At 40.8% G+C, this 24535-nt stretch overlaps 1 protein-coding gene across 2 annotated transcripts in view; it reads right to left on the reverse strand.

Moving 5' to 3' along the window:
* The window catches only part of PPP1R9A (protein phosphatase 1 regulatory subunit 9A), a gene marked incomplete at both ends in the record, with an annotated part of 135413 nt that extends 111106 nt beyond the window's left edge, over positions 1–24307 (reverse strand). For both annotated transcript variants that reach the window (XM_080639407.1, XM_080639406.1), the window contains one exon: positions 22841–24307. In XM_080639407.1, coding sequence (XP_080495533.1) covers positions 22841–24307 — 1467 coding nt within the window. The remainder of the gene's footprint in view (positions 1–22840) is intronic.
* Between the last annotated feature and the right edge of the window lie 228 nt (positions 24308–24535).

Here is a 24535-nt window from a genome sequence, read left to right on the forward strand (position 1 = left end):
CCATTATTGTAAGCTCTGTCCACCCATTCATTCCAATGCAAAGCCAAGTTTCTTAAATGCAAGATGCTGGAACTGTAAACAGTCACTCAGGGTAGGTTTTCCCAGCACTTCACTACCTGTACCAAAAATACCTCACTGCTTCTCTCTAACTACAGAATTGCTTTGTACATGGTTACATAGCCTCAGCAGACTAAGCTTTCTAGTTCTGTGATAAACAGCAAATCCAGGTAATTTCTCCTTTCTCTTGAGTTTCCAGGAAGTGTCAGTCATAAACCCAAAAGTGCCTGACTTCATTGCCCTCTGACTGACTGTAATTTCACATCTTTTACACCAACCTTCAAGGTCAACCAGTTCTTCTCTTTCGATATTGTTTACATCTCAACATTTCACACAATCAGCTATCTCCACAGTTGCCTTTTTTTGGTCAGCATCACTAACAAAACCAGTCTTCAGCTCCTGAGAACATCTATCCAGTAATTTAGCCTGACTACTCTGCTTTCAACCTACTCACTGACATGACCTGTTTGCCTCACTTGCTACCTAATTTAGAATTCTACAGCACTGGCATGAAAAAATGCTGTTATCTATTTGAACTGAAGTTACAGAAATGCTTTAAACAAGTTTCACAGATTCACAATGTCTGTACGGACTTCGGCAGGTCATCTGGTTCACCCCCCTGCTCAAGCAGGGCCATCTACACCCAGTTTCCCAGGACCATGATTAGATGGCTTTCTGAAAATCCCTGAAGACAGAGACTTCACAATATCTTTGAGCAACTCAGTGCTCAGTGACCCTCACAGTAAACAGTTTTCCTTATGTATGGACAATGGGACATCACCGGCTCACGTTCAACTTGATGTTCTCCAGGATCCCCAGGTCCTCTTCTGCAAAGCTGCTTTCCAGCCAGGCAGCCCCCAGCATATACTGGTACATGGTGTTGCTCATCTCTGGCCGCAGGACTTTGTACTTCTCTTTGTTGGACTTCAAAAAGTTCCTGTCCACCCATTTCTCCTATCCAGGTCCCCCTTGATGGCATATCAGTCACCCCTTCCAGATTTGTGTCATCAGCAAACTTGCTAAGGTTACACTCTGCCTCATCATCCAGATCATTAATGAAGATGTTGAACAGGACTGCGCCCAGTATTGACTGCTGGCGTACATCGCCAGTTACTGTCCTCTAATTAGACTTTGTTCCCCTGAGCTCAGTCACTCAGCCAGTTTTCAGCCCACCTCACTGTCTGCTCAGCTAGTCCAAACTTTGTCAGCTTCTCTGTGAAGACATTATGGGAGGCAGTGTAAAAAGCCCCAGTGAAATCAAGATAGACAAGATACACTGCTCTCCGCTAATCCTCCAGGTCAGTCATTTCATCATAGGTGGGTTGGTCAAGCATGACTTCCCCTTAGTGAATCTATGCTGACTATTCCTGATTACCTTCTTGTTTAGTTTAAATGCTTTTAAAACATTGGAAAATATCACATCTGCAATCAGGTCTTTAGTAGATAAAAATTAACAGAGTTAAATCTGCTTTTGTGCAAATTCACACCTACTAAGAATCTATCATTTCAGTCTATAGCATGTTTTCTCCTGGTTTCAGGAGTCCTTTTTTCCCAAGTAACAAAGAAGTACAAGTCATGCAATTCACACATTTATTTTCTCCCAGAGGAATAGGAAAAAATAAGAAGTGATTTATTACAAAAGAGTCTATACACACTTTCCATCAACATCTTCATTTTTCGAGAGATTTTCAAACCTAATAGATTCCCCCTCCCTCAAATCCTATCCCCAAATCTTTGCTCACTAATTATTAGAATCTTAGCAGGTAACAGTAAGTAGACTAATCAAACAAGAAAAACTGCATTTCTTTCCAGCTAAGTATATAAATCCTGCTCTCTAATGGTTTTCCTCCCGATTAAACAATTTGTAAATTTGATAAAGCTTTTGGCAGGGAAAAAATCCTATCAAAAATTCTAGAAACTCTTTTACTCTACATAAATTTTCAGGATGAAACTTTGTTACCTGAATTCTGGAATAAACATATCTAACAATATATGAAAGCCCTGATCACCCTCAGGAAACGCTTCAGTGACCTAAATGTGTCAAGAAGAGGGAGAAGCAGATGACCATACTGAAAAAAACTTGAAGGAAAAATCAACGGATCAAGTATTTATTGTACCACTGCAAACAAAATACTTTAATCACCATTCAGCATATGCTTAAAATAGATTAATTACTTAAAAAAAAAAAAAAAATTCATGTCACACAATGTATGATTTTGCTATATAAACTGTCAAAAACCATCATCTCATATATACTGGAAGACAAAAGCACAGACAGTTCTGCTTAGCAAGCCTGACACCACAGTGAAGTCAGGTGGGAGACAGAGTTTTCTCTTACCAATAGCTTAAGCTTAAGGAAAGGTTCCCAGAAATAACAGATAAATTTATGTTGAAAAGAAAACATTATTCTGATTTTCAGAGTAATATTATTCAACTTCCACGTTCCAGATAAAACCTGAAAACAATAGTTTAAGAAATCTTTACATCCTTAGAATAAACTAACAGAAGATCATGAGGAAAATCAGTGTTTCAATACTGTGCCCACAAAACTGGAGACAACTTTTGGTGTTCACTTGTTAAAAAAGTGTAAGTTAAAAAATTAAATCATAACAGTGTGGAGATGAACACAAGACACAGCAAAAAATAAGTGAAAAGCTAAAGGAAAATAAAAATAGTATCTTTTTGTTCCTGTCTCACTGAAGACAAGAAAAATACTGCTCTGGTGATAGTCCATTCCAAGGAAGCCTGAGCTGATGTGGATAACAGACCAGCGGCGCAGCCAAGTGCTCCTCACCAGCACAAATGCCTCTTTGCAACTCTGTGCAGAGCTCTGCCTCAGCTGCACAAAGAAACATTTCTGAACTACCATTACACAGTTAAATTCTGCTGCTGCACGGATTCAACAGCTGCATGATGTAGCCTCAACCATTACTAAAACAGCTTAGTGCCTCTCCCATACTTTCAAATTTTATTTGCAAGCAGTTGGCTGTAAGACATATTTACATCTTTTTCAAAATACACGATAAGGTTAATCCTCTTTGCCGTGTTTTCAAGGCCTAAAATGAAAAATGAACACAACATTTTACTTGAACCTGAAAAAAAAAAGCCACCTTTGAAATTCTGATACTTCTGGAACAAAGAGATTAACATTCTTCAATGAAGACAGGAGAAAGCTTTCTTCAAAATTGATTTGCAGGCAGTATGTATTATCTCATCATCTCAGAGATTAGATGTGCCGGTAAACTGGTTTCCAAGGTAACCGGACTAACCACAGGGAAGTCATCAGGGTGATAAGTAACTCAAAAAAAGGTACCATGCGGAAATACAAGAGAAGTTGCTGAACTGTAGCTATTTGGATAAGCCTAAGGTTTACTCATTTTACACAAAGCATAATAGGATTATTTAGAACAGTGTTTCTAATGTTTAAACTGCAAGTCCATGAACGGTGACTGAAAACCCTGAGGTGGGGCCAGAAAGGGTACTTCTCACTGGACACTACAAGCATGAGCAGGAGATCAAGCCCTTCAGAGCTCATGTAACCCGAATTGCCTCCCCTGTTCTGCTGCATGGCTATCAGGTATGGTAAATCCAGGACAGGGATCCTGGCAGTAACAGGGCATCCGAAAAGTGTTTAAAACACAGAGATGGCTGAAGTATGAGGCTTAGGCTTTCACAGGTCCCCACCAAAGTTCCACTACAAATGCTGCTGGACACCTGTGAACTCCGCAAAACTGAACTTGAGAAGCCTGATGATTTTCTTCCCAGGTTTTAGAGCTTTAGACAGTGCAATGGCTAGAAAGCCAGTTAGGCAACAATGCAGCAAAATATTTTGCTTATTTATGTTTAATTCCTATGTGCAGACTTAAGTATCGCTAAATACAGTACTTGACATTTGCAATATTTTATTTGGATGCTGTGATTCAGCAAATGTTTACATTGACTGTGCAAACCAGAGGCACGAGTGCTTCAGCCACAAAGAAACCCATCATTTAGAACAATTAAAACATAACAGAAGTAAAAATAGCTGGCCTTACACAGTGCCTTCTAGGTGTTGTTTGCTTTCTCCTCTTGCACAAATTGCACGACATACATCAATCTGCAATATCAATCCACACTGCAATGTGAATTCAAGGCAAAACATGAACAATACATGTCTGCTGACAAGTTTTTTATCTGAAGGCATGCACATATCCACAGAGGCAGTCTGAATAAAGATGATTTTGTATGCAAAAAGGACAGTTCCTCCCAGCTTGCTGCCACTCCCTAGGAGAGGACCATTTTCCTCTGCAGAGGTGGAACAGGGGCTTTCTGGAAAATGTGATGAGTTGCTGCCAAGCATCTGCTGTTTCCCAGATGGGGAAGAAACTGACATGCAGCCAGGGCCCAAAGCCACAACATGGAGGGGGGGGCGCATGAGGGACAAAGTCTGTCTTTCTCTCAGGGCGTAAATTGGGTAGTTCATCTTATTTATTTTAAATACATCACTGTGGCATATTATATGCAATGGTCTCACTTTTGTTACTCTATACTGTGGGGAAACTATGCTGGTTTTCCTTTTCAGTGCTCCAAATAGCATTTCTGAAAGCATTTGAAAAGACTTGAGAGAGAAAAGACCAGCTCATAATATCTGAAATACTCAATCTCTGCTTCTCAACTAGAAACACTATAACCTACTGCAAAAATTCAGGGGGCTTCTGTAAAAATATAAGCTTTGCACAGCTTTGCACTCATTGCAGAGTCCTAAATCACACCAAATTCTTTTATGTATACTAATTTCTTAATTTGCAGTACCAGAAAGAAGTTTGATAGAGCAGCAAGATAACCTCACTTTATAATGGCAAAACCAGCTTGTGCAAATTCAAACACAAAATCCTCAGTGACTCTACAAACTACTTAAAGAAAACAACATGGAATATTTTCTTAAAATATCCACAGAGAAGGAAAAAAAAAGAAACAGAAAAACACCAAACCCTGAAGTTTCAGCTTGTCTAAGGAGAATTCATTGCACTGGGAGGAGGCGTTAATTTGTTTCTCACTGACACAGCAGGATTCTACCATCCTTCTACATCTGCCCACAATTTCGCAAAACAGAAACAAAAAATCAAATCAAAGTCTGCAGCACACAGTAGCACCAAAAAAAAAAACAACCCAGGCTTTATTATCCTATAAGATACTTAAAAAGACTGGCAGCCCAGAGAGCTTCTCAATGGGATGAAATAGTTTTCTTAGCTTAACATCTCTGCATCAAGCTTCCCAGCACCTTCAGAAGTAGGTTAGCATAGGAAGAGTCACTGTACTTGCTGTGTAAACATGCTTTAAACCACCACAGGAAAATAAAAAAAGGCCACCATCTGTAGAAGACACAAAATAAGATACAGCTGCCTTTACAGAATGACATAAAGACGAACCAACCTCCCCTCCAACTGCAAGAGAAAAATCTCTCATCCTTCAAATGCTGCATCCTGAAAACAAGCTTACCAGAAGTCTGCATCAGTGTCTTCTCGTATATGGAGAACAGACATTTATTTAGTTGCACGCAGGATCCTAGATACTCAATTCAATCATGAAAGGAATTTTGCCTTCAAACTGGAAGCTTTCTAAACTACATCCTTGAACTGCCATAAATAAAATTCTGTGAAAACATCAAGCAAGTTCACAATCTCTTGTTGTGAGGAATATATAATTATTAGCAAATTCTATACCCATCCATCAGCAATTAGCATTTGGACAGGCAGGCTCAGTAAGGAGAATCTGGTTGGCCTGTTTTATGTAACACATAAAATAAGACAATGCGTATGACTACACTGCAGAGTAGATTAGTCTTTCATTCAGTACCAAAGAAGGAGCTACATACACCTAGACTGCTTCTGGTACCAACCCATCTTGTTTATTTTTTATTCAGGTATGCCTAGTTTATACTGCTGCCTGCAGTAATATATACACCTATTCCCCATCACAGTCCCCCTACTCATAAATCTCTTTTGTTTCCTGAACATAGCCTGATACCATTATATACAGGAAAGGAGTGCAGTTTCTGGGAAATGTAATTTGTTTGCAACTTCTATTGGCCAAGCACATAATTACATTCATGACAGATAATATTTTCAAACAGGTATCAAGTCACACTGAACTGCTGCAGAGAAGAAAGTCAGAACTATCATAAAAACACTGGGAACTCAAAGCACAGGCTGAAACCACTTTCTTTTACTGCCTCTAGATTAATTTCAGTTTCAGTTCTGCTGAAGTTATCACTGACAACAAACCCACTCTCGTCAGCCGGAATTACACATGAGGTACAATTCTTTCCACAGTACATTACCCATTTTCTTATGATTTCTGAAACCTGGTTTCACAGTTAGTAGAGAGCTATGACAATGCGGGAGGTGTGTTTTGGAGATGTTGATCTCAAATCAAGATGTTGAAGGACAGAGCAGCGGTGCAGGCAGGAGGTGAGCACTCCAGCAGGTAGCTGCAGCACCTGGCTCTTTCCCCACATCTAATTTACCTGAAGGTCAGTGAGTACACACAGTAAACAGCAAGCAGTAAGCTACTTCTAAACTTTAATATTGTGACATCCATTCACCAGTATCATAAGATTCCCCAAAAGCAGTTATCTACATTTTATGACTTTTATTTTCCATCAAAATTTGAAGGTCTCAGTTATACTACTCTCTCTTCCACTAAACCCAGTTTCATAATGGAGCATTACCATCTTCCTCTCTCTCTCTCTCAACTGTCTTATCTGTCGGGCTTATTTGTATTCATTATGCGGACAAAGAGACATTCTAGCCACAAAGTGAATACCTTGATAAGGCCCTGACTGTGTATCAAAACCAGGGCAGCTTCAAGACATGAATAAGAAAGCCTATCCTGGTTATCCTGCCTTTAACATTATTCCAGCTTCTTTATTCACTGATGTTTTGTTTATCTTTTTTCCTCCCTTGGGGAATGCTACATGTAAAAGTTGCTTTACAGTAGCAAAGTTAAACGTTAAGTCTTTGCCACCTCCAGCCACTACTTTCAAATAGCATAATGGGAGTGACAACCTAAAAAAGAAAAAAAAGCCAAAAAGCCAGGTTTTAATGGATATTGCAGCTGAAGAAAACAGGAGGGAAAAGCATCCAGAAGAAGAGTCTGGTTTGAGAAAAAAATCACTATTTATTACTACTAACTGGGGACTGCAATCCAGTGAAGTATTTATGGTCTTGCCAGTTGGTCAAAGCAAAACACAACACTGACGTACCACCTAAATTAAAAATCTAGAGATGAGCACTTAACACCCCCAAAAAATCCGAAGGGAAATTAAGTTGCGCTAGGGGTGGTGCTCCACAAAGTAAGCAGAAACGTTGAGCAAGGCCCTGCCTAAAGTCAAGAACCAATTTACTGAGTTCTGCGGTCTCTCTGAGTTCTTCCAGCTTACAGCCCTAATGAGAGATGCAAACAGATGTCTCTCTTCACTCAAGGCTCAAAGCCTACAACTGCCTTCTGAAGGCAGGCGGCTGTCACATTTGATCACAAAAGCTGGTAAGACAGAGCGGGTAGGCTTTGTGAGAGCCTATCCAGGAGAGGAAGAGATGACAGTAGTGCACTTCATATAAAAGGCCAAGTGGTTGTAACACTCATCCACTATGTGGGTATTAAAATTCAATTCCCTTTAAGTCAAAGATCTCTTTCTAAATATAATAGCTCCTTATATATGTCATTTTAACAGGTGTTTCAGCACATCTCAGATCCTAAAGCTGCCCTCAGTGCCGAAGGAGAAAAGTCTAAAATCAACACAGTCTTATTTGCTCTTGTATTCTTTCCAGTGGCGGGACTGGCAAACTCACTCTGTATAGATGGTTCTTGTGGTCCCATGTTCAACAGAAAGGGTGGAAGAACACAGTGTAACCTACAGCATAATGTTTAGGTACATGCACTCCTAGAAAATGACAGAAGGAGGTCTAAGTTCCCTTCCTGGGCAGAAGACGGTTATCCTTTCTCGAAGCTCTTTTATTAACTGCATGGACAAGCCAAAACTATTGCAAAATTCAATTATAGATTAGTAACACACCTGAAAAAGCTGCCAGCCTTCATGAGACGATGTACACACACTCCAAGATCAGTAGGTAAGAAATCCCATTAGGTGGTAGCAAAGGTTTTCTGAGCATCAACGTGATCAGCTTATACAGTTGTGATGTGATCACACAAAGGAGACTCGCTGGCTAGTAATTAAACTCCAGAACTGCTTTCAATTGAAAGCACTACACTCTTTCATGAAGCTGATGCCATTTGTTATAAGCTGTTACTCAAAAATGTAGGATTTTTTTTTTTTTGTTATACATCAGAAGTACTGAAAGTAAGGAACTTTAAGTAATTTGTTTTCTTATAAAAATAGCTTTCAATTTCTTTGAATGCTACCAGATACTGAAAATGTTCCAAGGAAAGCATCAGCTCATGGTTTTGTTACAAGATCTACCTGAACTAGATGTTTCCTGACACAATTCTTGTAACTGCATGAAGGGACCACCCCACCAGCACTTAGTACAATTAGACAGCAGAGTATATCAGTGTGCTCAGTGCAAAGTTTCAAGTTTCCTGCAGAACAGACCGCCATTCCCGGTGCTGGCTGCTCTGGGAAAACAGCCAGAGCAAAGTGTAAAAAGGCCACTATTCCCCACAGTTCTCAGATTTTGTTTCTTCATCACAGATAGTTTCCTCTAGCTTCCTTTTTTTTTTTCCTCTGGTTCACTGTATTCTAGCTAATCAGTTGTTCAGTCTCTTACAACAGATTGTAGACAAAGCTATACCATTTTCCTGAACCTTGATGTGAAGTTAACAAGTGTCCTTGTAGTGCAATCAGTGCACCAGTAAGACGAAACTGTAAAACAGGCAAAATACTGCTAAGTCATCTACCTGGACTTGCACAAAGCCTTCGACACTGTCCCACACGACATCCTTGCCTCTAAATTGGAGAGACATCAATTTGATGGGTGGACCACTCGGTGGATAAAGAACTGTCTGGATGGCCGCACGCAAAGAGTTGAGGTCAATGGCTCGATGTCCAGCTGGTGACCAGTAATGAGTGGTGTCCGTCAGGGATCGGTGTTGGGACCGGTCTTGTTCAACATCTTTGTTGGTGACATGGACAGTGGGATTGAGTGCGCCCTCAGCAAGTTTGCCGATGACACCAAGCTGTGTGGTTCAGTTGATATGCTGGAGGGAAGGGATGCCATCCAGAGGGACCTCAACACGCTTGTGAGATGGGCTGATGCCAACCTTATGAAGTTTAACCATGCCAAGTGCAAGGTCCTACACCTGAGTCGGAGCAATCCCAGGCACAGCTACAGGTTGGGCAGAGACGAGATTCGGAGCAGCCCTGCAGAGAAAGACTTGGGAGTGTTGGTCAATGAGAAAATGAACATGAACCGGCTTCAGTGTGCGCTCGCAGCCCAGAAAGCCAACCGTATCCTGGGCTGCATCAAAAGGAGCGTGACCAGCAGGTCGAAGGAGGTGATCCTGCCCCTCTACTCTGCTCTCGTGAGACCTCACTTGGAGTATTGTGTGCAGTTCTGGTGTCCTCAACATAAAAAGGACATGGAACTGTTGGAACAAGTCCAGAGGAGGGCCACGAGGATGATCAGAGGACTGGAGCACCTCCCATATGAAGACAGGCTGAGAAAGTTGGGGCTGTTCAGCCTGGAGAAGAGAAGGCTGCGTGGAGACCTCATAGCAGCCTTCCAGTATCTGAAGGGGGGCTATAGGGATGCTGGGGAGGGACTCTTCATCAGGGACTGTAGTGACAGGATAAGGGGTAACGGGTTCAAACTTAAACAGGGGAAGTTTAGATTGGATCTAAGGAAGAAATTCTTAACTTTGAGACTGGTGAGGCACTGGAATGAGTTGCCCAGAGAAGTTGTGAATGCTCCATCCTTGGCAGTGTTCAAGGCCAGGTTGGATGAGGCCTTAGGTGGCATGGCTTAGTGTGAGGTGTCCCTGCCTATGGCAGGGGGGTTGGAACTAGATAATCTTAAGGTCCTTTCCAACCCCAACTATTCTATGATTCTAAGTCACTGAAGTAGTTCTGCAGACATGTACAAATTAAACGTCAACAGTGCTGTGGTAACACCAAAAAGAAAATCTGAAAACCCTCTACTCCGTGACATAGGTGTTGCTATGATTTTAGCTAAAAACTACCCTACAATCTCACTGCCAAGCTTTAGCAGAGGTGGCAAGCGTACTGGCAATACATGCAGAGGTTTCCCCTGAGCTTTAATGGTCATAATTATGCTTCCGTCTTTAAGAAAAACTCCCCTAAGTCATCTCAGTTTGACATGCTTCTTAACATTAAATACCAACTTATTTTTCTGTATTACACCACTCTCAAGTTGTGTGTGTGCCAAACTTTCCCATTCATGCTTGCTTCCTTTTTGAGTTTACTTGCTGCCACACACCATGAGAAAAGACCTGTCAGTTTTGCAGCTCTCCTGATGCCCACTCTGCACTGCCAAATGTGGTGTAAGAGCAAAAGAAATCAGGATCTGTGCACTTCTTTTCTTTGGGTCATTACCATCACCATGTCTGCCCAGTTGCCCTGTTATCAGTGCATGCTGATACCTTACTTTTTATTCCCTATGTGCTAACCAAATGGTGTGAAAGATGACACATGACTCAGTGGTGTTGTAATAATGGGTTTCCAGCACTGTCGTCTGCCAATCTTGCACAGTATAGTTTGTATACTATATGTACTACAATACAGTTTGGTTTGATACCTCATCATGTGCTGTTAGGAATTGCATGCAAACTCAGTGAACTGAGTCACAACTCGCAGTGTAACTCCTGGAAATCTGCTATCAGCACTACTAAGCTAATTTATTGCTCCAGTTCATGATAGTAGCAGGACAAAGGGCTGCAGAATGTCAGGAAGTCCCAAAATATCTTATTTCTGATGGTATCACTGATGTGATACTATCAGTGTGATTCAGGCACAGCTACAGGTTGGGCAGAGAAGAGATTCAGAGCAGCCCTGCAGAGAAAGACTTGGGGGTGTTGGTCAATGAGAAAATGAACATGAACCGGCTTCAGTGTGCGCTCGCAGCCCAGAAAGCCAACCGTATCCTGGGCTGCATCAAAAGGAGCGTGACCAGCAGGTCGAAGGAGGTGATCCTGCCCCTCTACTCTGCTCTCGTGAGACCTCACTTGGAGTATTGTGTGCAGTTCTGGTGTCCTCAACATAAAAAGGACATGGAGCTGTTGGAACAAGTCCAGAGGAGGGCCACGAGGATGATCAGGGGACTGGAGCACCTCCCATATGAAGACAGGCTGAGAAAGTTGGGGCTGTTCAGCCTGGAGAAGAGAAGGCTGCATGGAGACCTCATAGCAGCCTTCCAGTATCTGAAGGGGGGCTATAGGGGTTCTGGGGACTGTAGTGACAGGACAAGGGGTAATGGGTTCAAACTTAAACAGGGGAAGTTTAGATTGGATAGAAGGAAGAAATTCTTTACTGAGAGGCACTGGAATGAGTTGCCCAGAGAAGTTGTGAATGCTCCATCCTTGGCGGTGTTCAAGACCAGGCTGGATGAAGCCTTGGGTGGCATGGTTTAGTATGAGGTTTCCCTGCCCATGGCAGGGGAGCTGGAACTAGATGATCTTAAGGTCCTTTCCAACCCTAACTATTCTATGATTCTATGATTCTATGTCTGCACCAAATACAGGGATAGAGATTAGCAGAAGCAGCTGATTCAAAGTAAGATATTTTAAATGCAATTTCTTCTACAATTGCATTTTTGTCACTTAAGACACAATCAAATTTGAGGTCTGAAAAGTCCTTTTCTTCTGCTGCTGGTGTTTTTTTCAGATAAGTGAGACAAAAGATAAAATTTTGACCTTCACTTTTAAAGTAATCCAAGCCAGTCATTAAAAGACAACTACTATTCAGCAAGTCATCAAATGATGTTGTATCTTGGAATTCCAGTGCTAATAAAAGACAAAGAATTTGATCTAGTATTTCGTGATTATAGTACCACTCTTGTTTAAAAGAGAACAAAAAATACCTTATACCAGAGAGAAGTCACACCATGCTTACCCTTAACAGACATCGTTGCTACACCCTCCCGGCAGGTTTTCCTTGCACTGCAAAAATTCTTGTAGCTAAAGCAAGCCCAGCTCCCTTGGGAGCATTATGTCTATTATGTGAGAATAAATAACAAAGTTTTTAAGACAAAAATGTCTATTTCAGTCTTCTGACGAATTACTGCTACAGTAATTTATTAGCCAAGTATCTGCATGGACAAGTAAGTTTGTTCTTTTAGCTTGTACTTTTCTAGGTGTACAACTGTATCCTTTAAGAAAGGGTGGCAGCATATCTGCCTAAAGGCTGGCCAGGTGAAGCAGATATTCCATACAACACAGCACAGAGAATATGCTTCCTCTCCTCTTAGGTGACAGCCACAGCTTTAAGGAAAACTGTGATGAAACATATGGCACATCTAGATTTTGTTGTCTTGCACAACAAAGAAGCAAGTTATCAAAAGCACAAAGTGAGATCAGATAGAAAGATCTATGGAAAGAACAAGAACAACCAGAGAATTAACAGCGTTCACAGAGCCTCTATGGATATGATACTACATATTTCACACATTATTTACTTATTAAAAATAATAAAATACAATAAACAAACCCCACACATAATGCTACGACAAAATAAACCTAGTGGTAAAAAAGCACCACAGTACATTCATCAGTTTTTTGAGTGAAACAATGTGTAAAACAATGACAAAAATCCATAAACTGGCAGTTAAGAAAGAAGCTTTTTTTTTTCTTTTCTATTTTTTAATGTAATGCAAAATGTCAAGTATGTAGCCTTAGAAAACTGAGGATAAAAAAAGGAAATTATGTCCTAGGCCATCAACAAAACTACTGCAGTCTGGTAAGTGTCCAGAATCAAGACCAAGGGGAAAAAAACACAATGAAAACAATCAGAAACTACATTAAAAAAAATAATAAATCTATGCGGCAGACTACAGTGCTGAGATACCATCAGGAAGTCAATTGAGAAAAAATGGTGAAGAAACAGTTCAATGGCATATTTCAGATAACACTATACTGCAGGACTACCAATGCAGTGGTACGTGGTTAGCTCTTAAAAGGCCACAAACCTGCCCTGTGGCATCTTTCAGCCCGAAATGCTACAAGTTCAGAGCTACCGTGTACCAGCTGCATTGGGTTATGGAAGCTGGCAGGACCCTGTTAGGGCAGGGTGCTGCTGAGGCTCCTGGCTGGATGGAGTAGGATATGCTTACCGCTCCACTACCACACTGGCCAACCCCCATGGCTCTCATCACTGTGCTGCTGGAAGCTAAATCCAGCTTTTTTAAATCAGTCATTCCATTGTAGAAGGTTATGAGGTTCATCAAACATAACCTCCCTTTTCACTAGTCAAGCGTTACTGGTAATGACTGTGTCATGCACTTGTAGTAAACCCCAGTAAGTCTTGGCAGTTACTCTGGACCTACAGCTGTTAAGATTGGAAACTGGTTTACTGACCATGCAGACAGAAGGGGAAAAAGAAAAAACCCAAACCCTCTATTTAATGGTATTTCTCTCCTCACATCTTAAATACAATACATGAAAGAAATGTGCAAAACAACTGAGGTGGCAGTTTTTAGTCACCCTACCAGATTAATAGAGGGGAGATAAAACTGAGCAACTGCTTCAGAGAAAAAGGCTGGGCAAGGACAAATAAAGAGCTATGTGGCCTGGTAGTCTCATGCTCCCAAATATCATACTGAAACACTCATGTGCACTAGTGCACTTTGCCACACTCCTAGATTAACAGCTTTTTCAAGAGTGCTCTAAATCTCTAGATTCATGAATTCTCTCTGGATTGCCCTTGTGAAAAAAATACATTATTAAAGTATTTTGAGTATTCTATTTAAGCAGTCCATGAACAGTAAAATCTGCTGGACAATCACCCAATTCAACATTACCAAACACGTAACGTTGGACTCCCAAGAAGGCACAGCTAACAGGTAAATATGTAAATATGTCAGAATCTACATATCTACAGAATCTAAGTATGTCAGATCCTATCTTAAAGATGAATGCAAGCCTGAATAAAACCTTGGGATGCTTTTTATCAGAAAGGCCATGATCTAGATGAATTAGACAGGCATTTGATAGAATGACTTTTAAAAGCCTCTATAGTTTAATGCTTTTAAACAAACCATATAAATAGTAAATCTGAAATACAGGTATTTCTTGAATAAAAGGCCCTAAGGTCTACATGCAGCATAGTCTGAATATTGAAAGATATCTTTTCCATGTGAACCAGCATCTTATGTCCTTGAGATTACACACTGAATACTAAGGCAGATGGAAACTGCAGAGAGGACCATAAAAAGTTACAGGTGTGCACAGACTAAAAAGTGTAGTTGTACGTGTAGTAACACAATGCAAACGGCCTCGGAGATAAATTCTGCATTCACACCTTCCACTGACTTTATCATATGGAAATATCTGCACAATCTGACAGGTCTCTTGAATCAAATCCGGTGAGTAAAATTATCTTCTGCTCTCAATAGAATACTTTCTACACAAAAAAGGACATCACAGAGTAACAGCTATCCTTTTGTACCATTTAACTACAGGAATGTCAGGTACTTTTTTCAATAGATTATTTGTGGCCTGTGAGTTCAACAGTGCTGAAGGAAATTCTAACCCTTAACAAAATTAATAGTGTGTTAGACAATACAGTAGTCTATCAGGAACACAAGAAAAGAGTATCTGCTATTACAATTATTTCATCTTAGTCAGAAAATGCTCAATTTCACTTTAAAAGTGGAAAGCTGTCCCTTTGCCTTCAGGGACTTTTCCTTTATGAATATAGCAGAGATGCAACTGTGCTCTTTTTCAGGCTTTCAGTGAGCAAGATACATTTCCTAAGCTCCCTGTTTTACGATAGAATTAACCAAGAAAAAGCCAAATAAGAGCAGCAAGTTGCTACAGCTTTTCCTACAAACTCACTCGCCTTAAGCAGAAACCACCAGACATGTTCCAGATGAAGTCTCCTTAGCAAGTTATAAAATGACACTCACAATTTCCTACCACTACCACAGTATTTTGCTTCGTATGTCTAGAATGCCATTTTGCTTCCTCACAGCTGCATCACACCATGGGTTACTGCTGTCATTCGACGCAAGCAAGTCACAGAGCAGCTTTCTCCTTAGCTGTCGTCCCATACAAATGAGTCACTAGTTTACCATGAAACTCCTTAGCTCATAAATCCATCCCCAATACTCAAGTCCTCCCAGTCACCCGTATTTCCTGTAATCCCAAGCAATGATAAGGCTTTCCCACTTTCCGTCAGAAGCAAGTGTCATTTAGCGTGCTCCAACTTTCTGAAGCAGAACTAATGAAATTTTTAACAAGGTCTTCTATCTTACTAAAGGCAGACACTAATCCAGTCTGACATATGCTACCTCTCACAAAGCCATTTACATGTACTCCACTTTTCCATATGCCTCCCTGCCTTGGATTCTTTTCAAAGTTTTGTTTTATGGTTTCACTACAGAAAAATAGAGATTAATGATTTTCAAGCTGCCAGAACCATCTTTCCTCTACTTACTGAAAAATAGCTACTGCACGTGCTCTTATGTTTGTTTTGAAATGTTTGCTACAAGACTTTCCAAAATACAACTTCTTTCACCCAGCCCTTCTAAACCTGAGCACTAGGAACTTCTAGGTTTCATCTTCATTTCACTTTAAGAATTTCACTGTAAGAATTTCCATCTGTATACATGTATTTAGCTCTTATTCTTGATTCCATGTTCAACAAGACCAACTGCAACAAAAATGAAGGCAAAATGTTAATATAAACTGGGGACAATAGCTCCGATCATAGCCTCATGCTGACTGCGTAACGCCCAGCCTCCTTTCTCATTTCATTTTAAATGGATAAATGGATTTTTACTACTTGGGATTATTTTCCTTTACAAGGTCAAACTCAGCTTGACTTCTGGCAACACCTTATTCACACTTAAGACTTCTGAACTCTATGACAGTCTTTCATTTTATGTACAACTCCTTTTGCCACTCCTTGCGAGTTCTTGGTTGCCTTTTGATACTCTCTTTGGACACCTTTTCTTCTGATTAGGTCTGCAATTATTCTGCTTCTGTACTCTGATTTTTCTTGGGACGCAAATCCTACACACTTTTTTTAATTCTGAATCGAAGAGGTTCCAAGAACCCCACCGTTATCTCTGTTTGCTTTTTGGTTTGGCTGATTTCAAATCATTTCTCTCTACAGTTTCTCAGCCTGCATTTTTGAAATTGAAAACCCTTAACTGGAAACCCCGTTCAACCTAAACCGCATAAACCTCTGATGCCAATTATTTAATCCAAACTCGGTTTCTACAGATGGCTCTTCCAGAATGTCCTCAATGCTTATAAAACCCAGTTTAAAGCAACATTATTTCTTTTTAGCTCAGTAACAGTGTGTGAATATTGCATCCAGGAAAAACTGGTCCCTAGAATTAGTAGTGAAATGATGACCTACACAAAAGTCTCCACAGCATACTGAGTCAGGCAAATAACTTTATTCCAGCTACTATATTCCAATAATTCCACATATACTTAATACAAGAAAACTCTTCTGCACCTGAAATTACAGTGTATGAAAGACTCATCCAGTGAAGGTACGCAATTCCAACCCAGTAATACACTTCATGTACAAGATAACCACGTAGAACACACTGACCTTTTAATAATGAAAATAGCAACTTGTTCTGGAATACATTATGCCTTCTTCCTTGTTGTTCTTTGAAGGCATTCAGTTTTTCATTCTTTAATATTTACTTCTTATTTCTTTCCCTGACAAATATATATAAAATGTGCTGCTTTTCATAAGAAGATATTTCATTATAAACATGGTTTATTGGTGGAGTTGTCAGTCCTGGGGAAAAGGTTGGACCTGATAATCTTAAAGGTCTTTTTGAATCTAGTTGATCCTATGATGCTATAAATGTAACTGAAATAAAAGACCAGGTTCCAGAAACGCTCCATATATCCTGCCACCAGAACAAAGAATCTGGTCTTACATTGTTAATTTTTACAAATAATCAAAGTTAGCCTCACAATCCTTGCAGTACAACACATTTTATTACTGCTTAAGTCTGCAGAACTTCCTACATGTCACAATACCCGAAAAAAGTGTAAGGCCATTTTACGTAGCAGAGTACACACTTTTCAAGCTAGCCAAGCAATAGCTCAGTATGTCAAACTGCTTCACAAGTCAAGATTAATGGAATTAATTACCAATTTGCTGCCCATTTTCCAGAACGCAAATATCAGCACAAAGGTTTAGTAACTTATTCAACACTACACGAGACAGAGCCTAAGCCTACTCGATGCCTTGATGCTTTAGCCAAAACTACCGTCCACTCCTACTGTTGTAAACAAAGCTCAGACACTTAAGTAAAGGCAAGTACTTCAGCAGGAAGCTACACATCTTTCTTTATCCGTAAGGTTTCTTAATTGACCATTCAAAAGTGGATAAATTTCTCATATTCTGTAATCACTTTAAATCCTCAGGATTTTTTTGCAAGTCCTGTCTGCTGCATCTGCCTTCAGCAAGTGTCCTAACACCCTCTGGGACTACTTTATTTACAGATTTACGGGCCACTGTGGTTGAAAGGGAGATCTGGAGCTCATCTAAATCCAACTCCATATTCACTTCAGTAAAACACAATTAGAAGTGGTGGCAAGTTTGGAGCCAGGAACTGTACAGTGCTTGCAGATGGGTAACCTTCACTTACGACTTCTGTGATGCAAAATAGTTCGCCAACATTTTAACAACAGGCAAATACCATACTAAATATTGAACCGGGCAAAGAAATACTTTCTTTTGCAGCACTAAAACTTGAAAATGTTTCCAGCATACTTTATTTTGATATTTAGCTGACAAAGAATAATAATATTTTAGAGTGGAAATTTCCAAATTACAGTGTCAAGATTGTTTCAGATTCTTTTTTTGCCACTATTTACATTCCTGAGTACATTTTCGTGAGAGAAATGAGGAATAACTAAAATAAAGACTTGCTCCTTGAACTGATTTTTTTATTTAAAATAATCACCATGTAGTTCATAAGATATTTCAAAATAACCATTGAATACAAATGCCATTCCTATTTTACACTAAACTACAGCTGCACCACTCCTTGTAAAACCTCTTCAAAGGCTCTCTTTATTAAAGAAAGAGAGAAGCACAAACTCCAATTCCTGAAGACCATTTGAACAAAATACGATCAGGAAAACTGAGGTGTCTTAGTGTGTAAGATTCAGTCATCCTATGTGACAAAAGAGAGGAAGAACATACGAGGCACAGGCACTGGTGATCATAATCCCTTTGTATGGAGTTGGCTGAAGCATGGAAGAGCCATTTGCTCTATCCCCTCCATTCCTGTTACCCTTTTCCCCACCTATCCCAAAACTCAGAGATGCCTGCAGAGAGGTCCCTTCACCGGCACTGCACCCTAAAGAAGCTTTATGGAACTCTGAAAACTGCAGCAGCAGCTTGGGCTAAAACCCCTCACTGCACCCCAAGTCACCTGCTTGTCTGTCATACGGTCTATCTCATACTACCCAACCCCTCAGCCAGGTACAGCCAAGTCAGCAGAGCAGAAGGTTGCAAAAGGAGGCTCAGCAGGAGACAAAATTGCTAACAGCTTTAAATGGTTGAACATGTGTACCAGGTGCCAGAAATAGGTCACTAAGCACAGTCACAGCCACCAGCTCTCAAGATACCAGACATTCTGGATTTGGAGAGAAAAGAGGTAAACATTACTCTTCCATCCCAAACCTACCCAGGACAGAGGAAGCAGAGCTCAAAAAGGATTATGATTTGAACAATCAATAAATTTCCATTTGCTAGAGTGTAGAAAGCCATGAATGAATCAATTCTGACTAGCAAACCCTGTCCAATTAGCCTGCAATATTTGGGAAGCAGTATAGAACCCAACCCTCGGGAAACCCCGCAAAACTCAACAAAAGGCAAATAAACAACAGTTTCTGCTTCTTTCTGTCTGCTTTTTTTCTTTGTAGAAAAGAAACCCTGGCAAAAGTAGGGCAATTTTTTTTCCTCATCACATTTACTTAAATTTTTCACTTCTTCCACTTGCCTTGGAAAGTTTCAGTTCTACCCCTGAGCAGAAGCACTGTAATAGGCTGGTGCTGATGAAGGCCTCTATACAACCCTCATACCAACTGCTCTATCAACATGCAAATGCCTTGTTCAGCAACGCACTCATGCCCACTGTGACTAACAGCACCAACTCTTGGGCCCTTTTAGGCTATGTTTTATTGAATACTGCCAAGCTGACTTAATCTTCCCAAACATGCACAACTGCTCACATCAGCTATGCCACACTTCAAATACCTCGAAACTCTCCAAGCCTGCAGTGGCCCCTGAGCAGCCACCTCCTCCTAAAGGGACTTTCAACAGAGATGCGATCAGCAAACAGAGCCCATAATCCTAGAACAGAGTAAATGGCCCATGGAGCATGGGATCTGTGATAGTGAAATTACAGACTAACGGAATAGAATTTCCAGCATTTGTTGACTTGAGCCTTTCTCCCTATAGTAAGTTTCTCAATAACTGGGTCTTTTTCCTGCCTGGGAGATGAGCAGAATTCAATCTTTATCAGTTTGATGAGTAAAATTTTATTTATTCATCTTTTTGCCTATACTTTATTACTTCTCATAGTCCACAGTAGTTCCCCTAAAGGGCCAGACAGGATTACCCTTGGTGGTAACTGCAGCCTCTTTGCTCTTCAGTCTCAGCACTCTTCTTGTTTAGTCCTTGCACATCTACCTGAAAATCCTCCTGGAAAAATAGCTCAAAGGTGTTTAGTGAAACCTGTTAAGACCTTCAAGTAACAACTCTGTGGCAATAACTTCTCACAGGTTACACATTCAAATGTCAATTTTGTTCATTATCTCAGAGCTCACCTGTAGGAAGAGAATGGATGTATGATACAGTGAAATCAGCACTAAACATCTAGAATTTAGGTTGGACTTTCTGCAGCACTATCTAGCAGAGTCATTAAGTACAAACTGCTTCATTTTAACAAAGACAAATCACTTTTCAATGGTACAGAAAATACTCCTACATTGCTCTGTATTTTCCTCTCTCCTTGTCACAGTATGCACGGGATGACGTTAGGAATGTATTAATGAAACCACTTTTTGCCCACTAACACACAAAATTGCCTAGAACAGAAAAATGTTTAAATAGCTGCAGCTTATTCACCTAGCAAGCATCATCCCTATGTAAGAGATGGGTAGAGGGAGCGACTGGGTAAGTTTCACCCGCTAGCACTGCCTGAGGGGACAAAACACAAGTCCCCCTTGCCCCCTGCACTGCTCACTGATACCAATCTGCCGGGCACAAACCGCTTGCCAGAGCTGGTTGATGACCTCCCAGCAGCATGCCGAACTGGCAGCGCTGTCCCAGAGGCAACACAGGAGCAGAGAGACTCGCAAGCTGCCGGAGACCCACCGGGGGATTCTCCTCCCGAGTCGCTGCCCACAGCAGCGTGGCCGGGCAGTGACCTGATGCCAGTGGCGGCCTGCCCAGGCCTACACTGCTTGGCACTGCTGAGGGAACCACAGAATGCTGTGAAGGAAAGGGAGGAAGGCTCCAGAAGCAGCTTTTCACTTTCCACATCTTTGGCTGCACTTCTTCCTCCCAGCGCAAGCCTTCCTTCCACATGGTCTCACTTCTGTTTCCCCACACAACTAACAGATTGCATACACTGGAGGCACCAGGGACAAAAGCAGGGGATCTCCCAAGCCTCCCAACCCCTCCTACACTGTTCTCTCACAATGTGGCTTTTATTCTGTTTTCTTCCTATGTACAATAAAGATGCTAAAATAATTAAAGCAACGATTCTTTTACTTTGGATAAGCTTGTTAAGAGTGCTTTATGCTTAAAACCATGACAAATGTACTCTTTTACTATTTACACAAATGACTTTTAGAGCATTTTCCTGATGGACTGTTATTATTATTTGATAATACAGAATCTGAAATGAACATAGCATGAAAAACTTGAGAAGAAAAGAAAAATTGTATAACTAAATAATTGAGAGAATACTCTTATAGCACTTGGCATGACAGGATGATTCAGATAGATGACAGCAATATACTGAAGTAAGGATGTCATTGTTAGCTCTTTCAAAACAGAAACAGCAGAAAAATCCAACTGTCTCAAGAATAAAATCAGTGGAGTCACTTTCTGGATTCTTATCTGTCGGAACTGTAATAAATACAATACAACAAACCTCTGCACATAATTGGTAGATCCTTCAGAAGAGAGAGAACATCATCTTGTCTGTTAGTACAGCCTGAGGGAGAAGGCAGAGGAGGGGGACACAAACTTCTATAATCCTTTGTAATAAAAGTTTTCTCTACTTCGTCTCAAAAAATACTCAAGCCAAACCCAGAGAATACCAGCTAGTTTCCCCCATTATGCGAATAATCCAGAGGGAGCACAAACACAGAATTTTTATTGCATGAGGCAAGCCTGAATAAAATACTAACAAAACAAAATTTAAGAAACCCATTTTCTTAGCTTGGAATATTTCATTTCAGTGTAAAAAATGGTCTTTTCGAAGCATGAACAACACAAGGCCATTCCCCTCCCTCCAGCTCTCAATAAACAGATGTGAAAACCTGGTTGCTTCATTCAGATGAGAATTTCCTAATAGAAATAGCCATCTTTCCCTAACTTAAAACACAGGTGGTGTAAATGCATATTTTGTAAATCACATTACTTCAAGTTGCTAAACTCCCATAATGAAAATAAAGTTAATTTCAATTACATATTTTTAATTTTAAAATGTTTAGATTTCAAGTACTCCATCACATATGGCTGTTTCAAGAGCCATTTCTGGAGAAATTACTGTCTTCTCAATGGTCCATTTGAGACCACATGCACTAAAACCAGCTTGGAAGTAAAACACTTTTATCCTTATCCCCGAAACTCAGCAATGAAAAGCTGGTACAACAAAACATGACTAGCTATTCCTTCCTAAACTGGAATTACTTGAAAAAACATTCTTAGCTGCAATTTGAATGTAACTGAAACCAAACTAGTAAAAACTCTATGAGAAACCCAACCTTCATTACATATTTCAATCAACCGGCTTCTGTCTTTCTGTAGCACTGAGATATATTAAATATACATATATTAATGTTTGAAAGTTTTAAAAAAGTGACTATGCTACTATAAAAGATGATACTAATTCAGGTACAGAATATTAACAGCCCTCTATTAGTGAGACGGGATCACACTGTATTTCATGACACAGTGTTTAAATGCAAGGATTTTAAAGAACATCTGATGAGAGCTGAAGAAAAGCCATATGATCTACAGAAGCTGTTATTTCAAATGGAAAAACCAAACAGCACAAAGGCCATCAGATACCCACTTCCACATTCCACCATGTGGTTACAGTTCAGTCACGTAAGTCAAAACATGCATGTTAAAATCGTCCAACTTCACAAACCCAGCTGTCATTCTCAATTTCTGCTGGCTTAGTCAGCCATCAAGCAGTCTAGGAAACGACACAAGCTCATCAGAGCTCAGCTTCCTTCATTTAAGATTATGCTTGCTGACTGTAACAAAAACGCATATCAAAAGATCTTCTGCAATCTTTTCAGAGCCTAGATCAGCTCTCAAGATGTACTTCAAATAAAGTGGCATTCGAAAATGAACCCAACTGCAGAAAAAGAAAGGAAACTTTACCTTAATTGGAGCACGGCTAAACTGTATCTTCCTGTTGGCTGGGATTTCATCTTCATCTGGCAATCCATTAATTTCAGAGTATTCCATATCAGGTTCATAACAGTTATTTTCATCACTGTCATCCTGGTCATCCTGTTCTGTACCTGTCTCTCCCCAGTCAGAGTTATATCTTGATCGTACCCGGTATACATTGTAGTCAGAGTGCATGTACACGTGGGAACTCTGAAAATTATTCACATCTTCATGCACTTCTTTTTCACTTGCCTCATCATAATGGGACTCGGTAGCATCTGAAACTGCATCTGTGGCAAAATCACCACCTGAAGTTACATTTCTTGGTAGATCTGAAGCTTCGGCTCTATCCAAGACACCCTCTGCATGTTCCAACTGTTCCTTTTGTTGCAACAAAACTTCTGCCTCTGTTTTTGACTTGCTCCTAGCACAGCTGTCCGTAGATCTTTCACAGTCAAGCACGTTGACCAGTTCCTGCTGACTCGCTCCAGAGCTCTCAACAGCATCAGCACTTGCCTCTGTGCCCTTCTTTAACTCTTCGCTTGTTTTCGAACCTGCTGAAGTGCCTGTGGAAGTCTTCTGTCTCAGTGCTGAAGACACGCTATTCTGCTGAGAGTTCTCAGCAGACATCCCGCCTGTACCCTGTTTGGCTGGGGGAGACCACGTGCTGGCATCTTTCAAAGGACTGAAGCCCTCAAGGTTTGCAACCGGGGAGGAGATATTTGCAACAGTGGAGGAGAGGTTGAGCGGATAGTGACCAGTTACAGAGTACTCCTCGTTGTTCTCCGACTTCTCTACAACGATCACATTGTGTGAGTCAGTGTTCTCAAAAACTGCACTGAGCTGACTCACGGTTGGAGAGACAGTCTCTGTCCTTGGGCTAAGGCTGTCCAGTGAATCGGTGCTGCCCCTGTGAGACTTGGCACTGCACCACTCATCCGGAAGCTCGTTGGAAACAACTTTATCTTTCTTTGGGGAGTAGCGATTGGAATGTCCAGTTTCATGAGCGTTTCGCTCAAACATCTTCCGAGTTTCAGTAAACTTGGAATAGGAAGGACCATCGTGGATCGTATCAAACCTACTGATCCTTTCCGAGACGGACGATTCCAACTTTACAATTGAACCATCAGCTTTTTCCACAAATTCTTTGGGCCTAATTCGTCTTTGAGGTGATGGAGGGCCACCCTTTCCTCTGGTTTTAGGTGTAACTCCAGCACTTTCAGTGGGCTCCATGCCCATCTGCATAAATAAGTTCTTAATCCTATTGACATTTGAGCCATATTTCCTTCCCCTGCTCTGTGAGGCCTCTCCTTCCTCTTTCGCTTTCTGTTCTCCATCTGATTTCGGTTTGTCAAAGGTGCTTTTCAGTGCCTGGAACTCAGTTCTGTAAGCATTCCTATGAGGAGAGGCACTTCGGAGGGTTGATCTTTCCCCTGAAGACTCCGTTTTCATCATGGTTACTCCAGGAGTGCAAAACCAGCTTACATAGTTTCTGTGGTACTGCTCTCAGTGGTCTCTCAGCTGTGATTCTGCCTGAGTGTTCTCAGGAGGCGCTGCCCTTCAGCAGGGCCACACTTGACAGAAGATCTGGAGGTAAAGATCTAAACACATGCGGTCAGTTCTGACCAGGCAGCACAACCGAAGACTCTCAAGAACAACAGCAGATTTAACCTGCAATAGAAG

Source organism: Psittacula echo (assembly GCF_963264785.1).
Source record: "Psittacula echo genome assembly, chromosome: 2".
In the NCBI taxonomy this organism is placed as follows: domain Eukaryota; kingdom Metazoa; phylum Chordata; class Aves; order Psittaciformes; family Psittacidae; genus Psittacula; species Psittacula echo.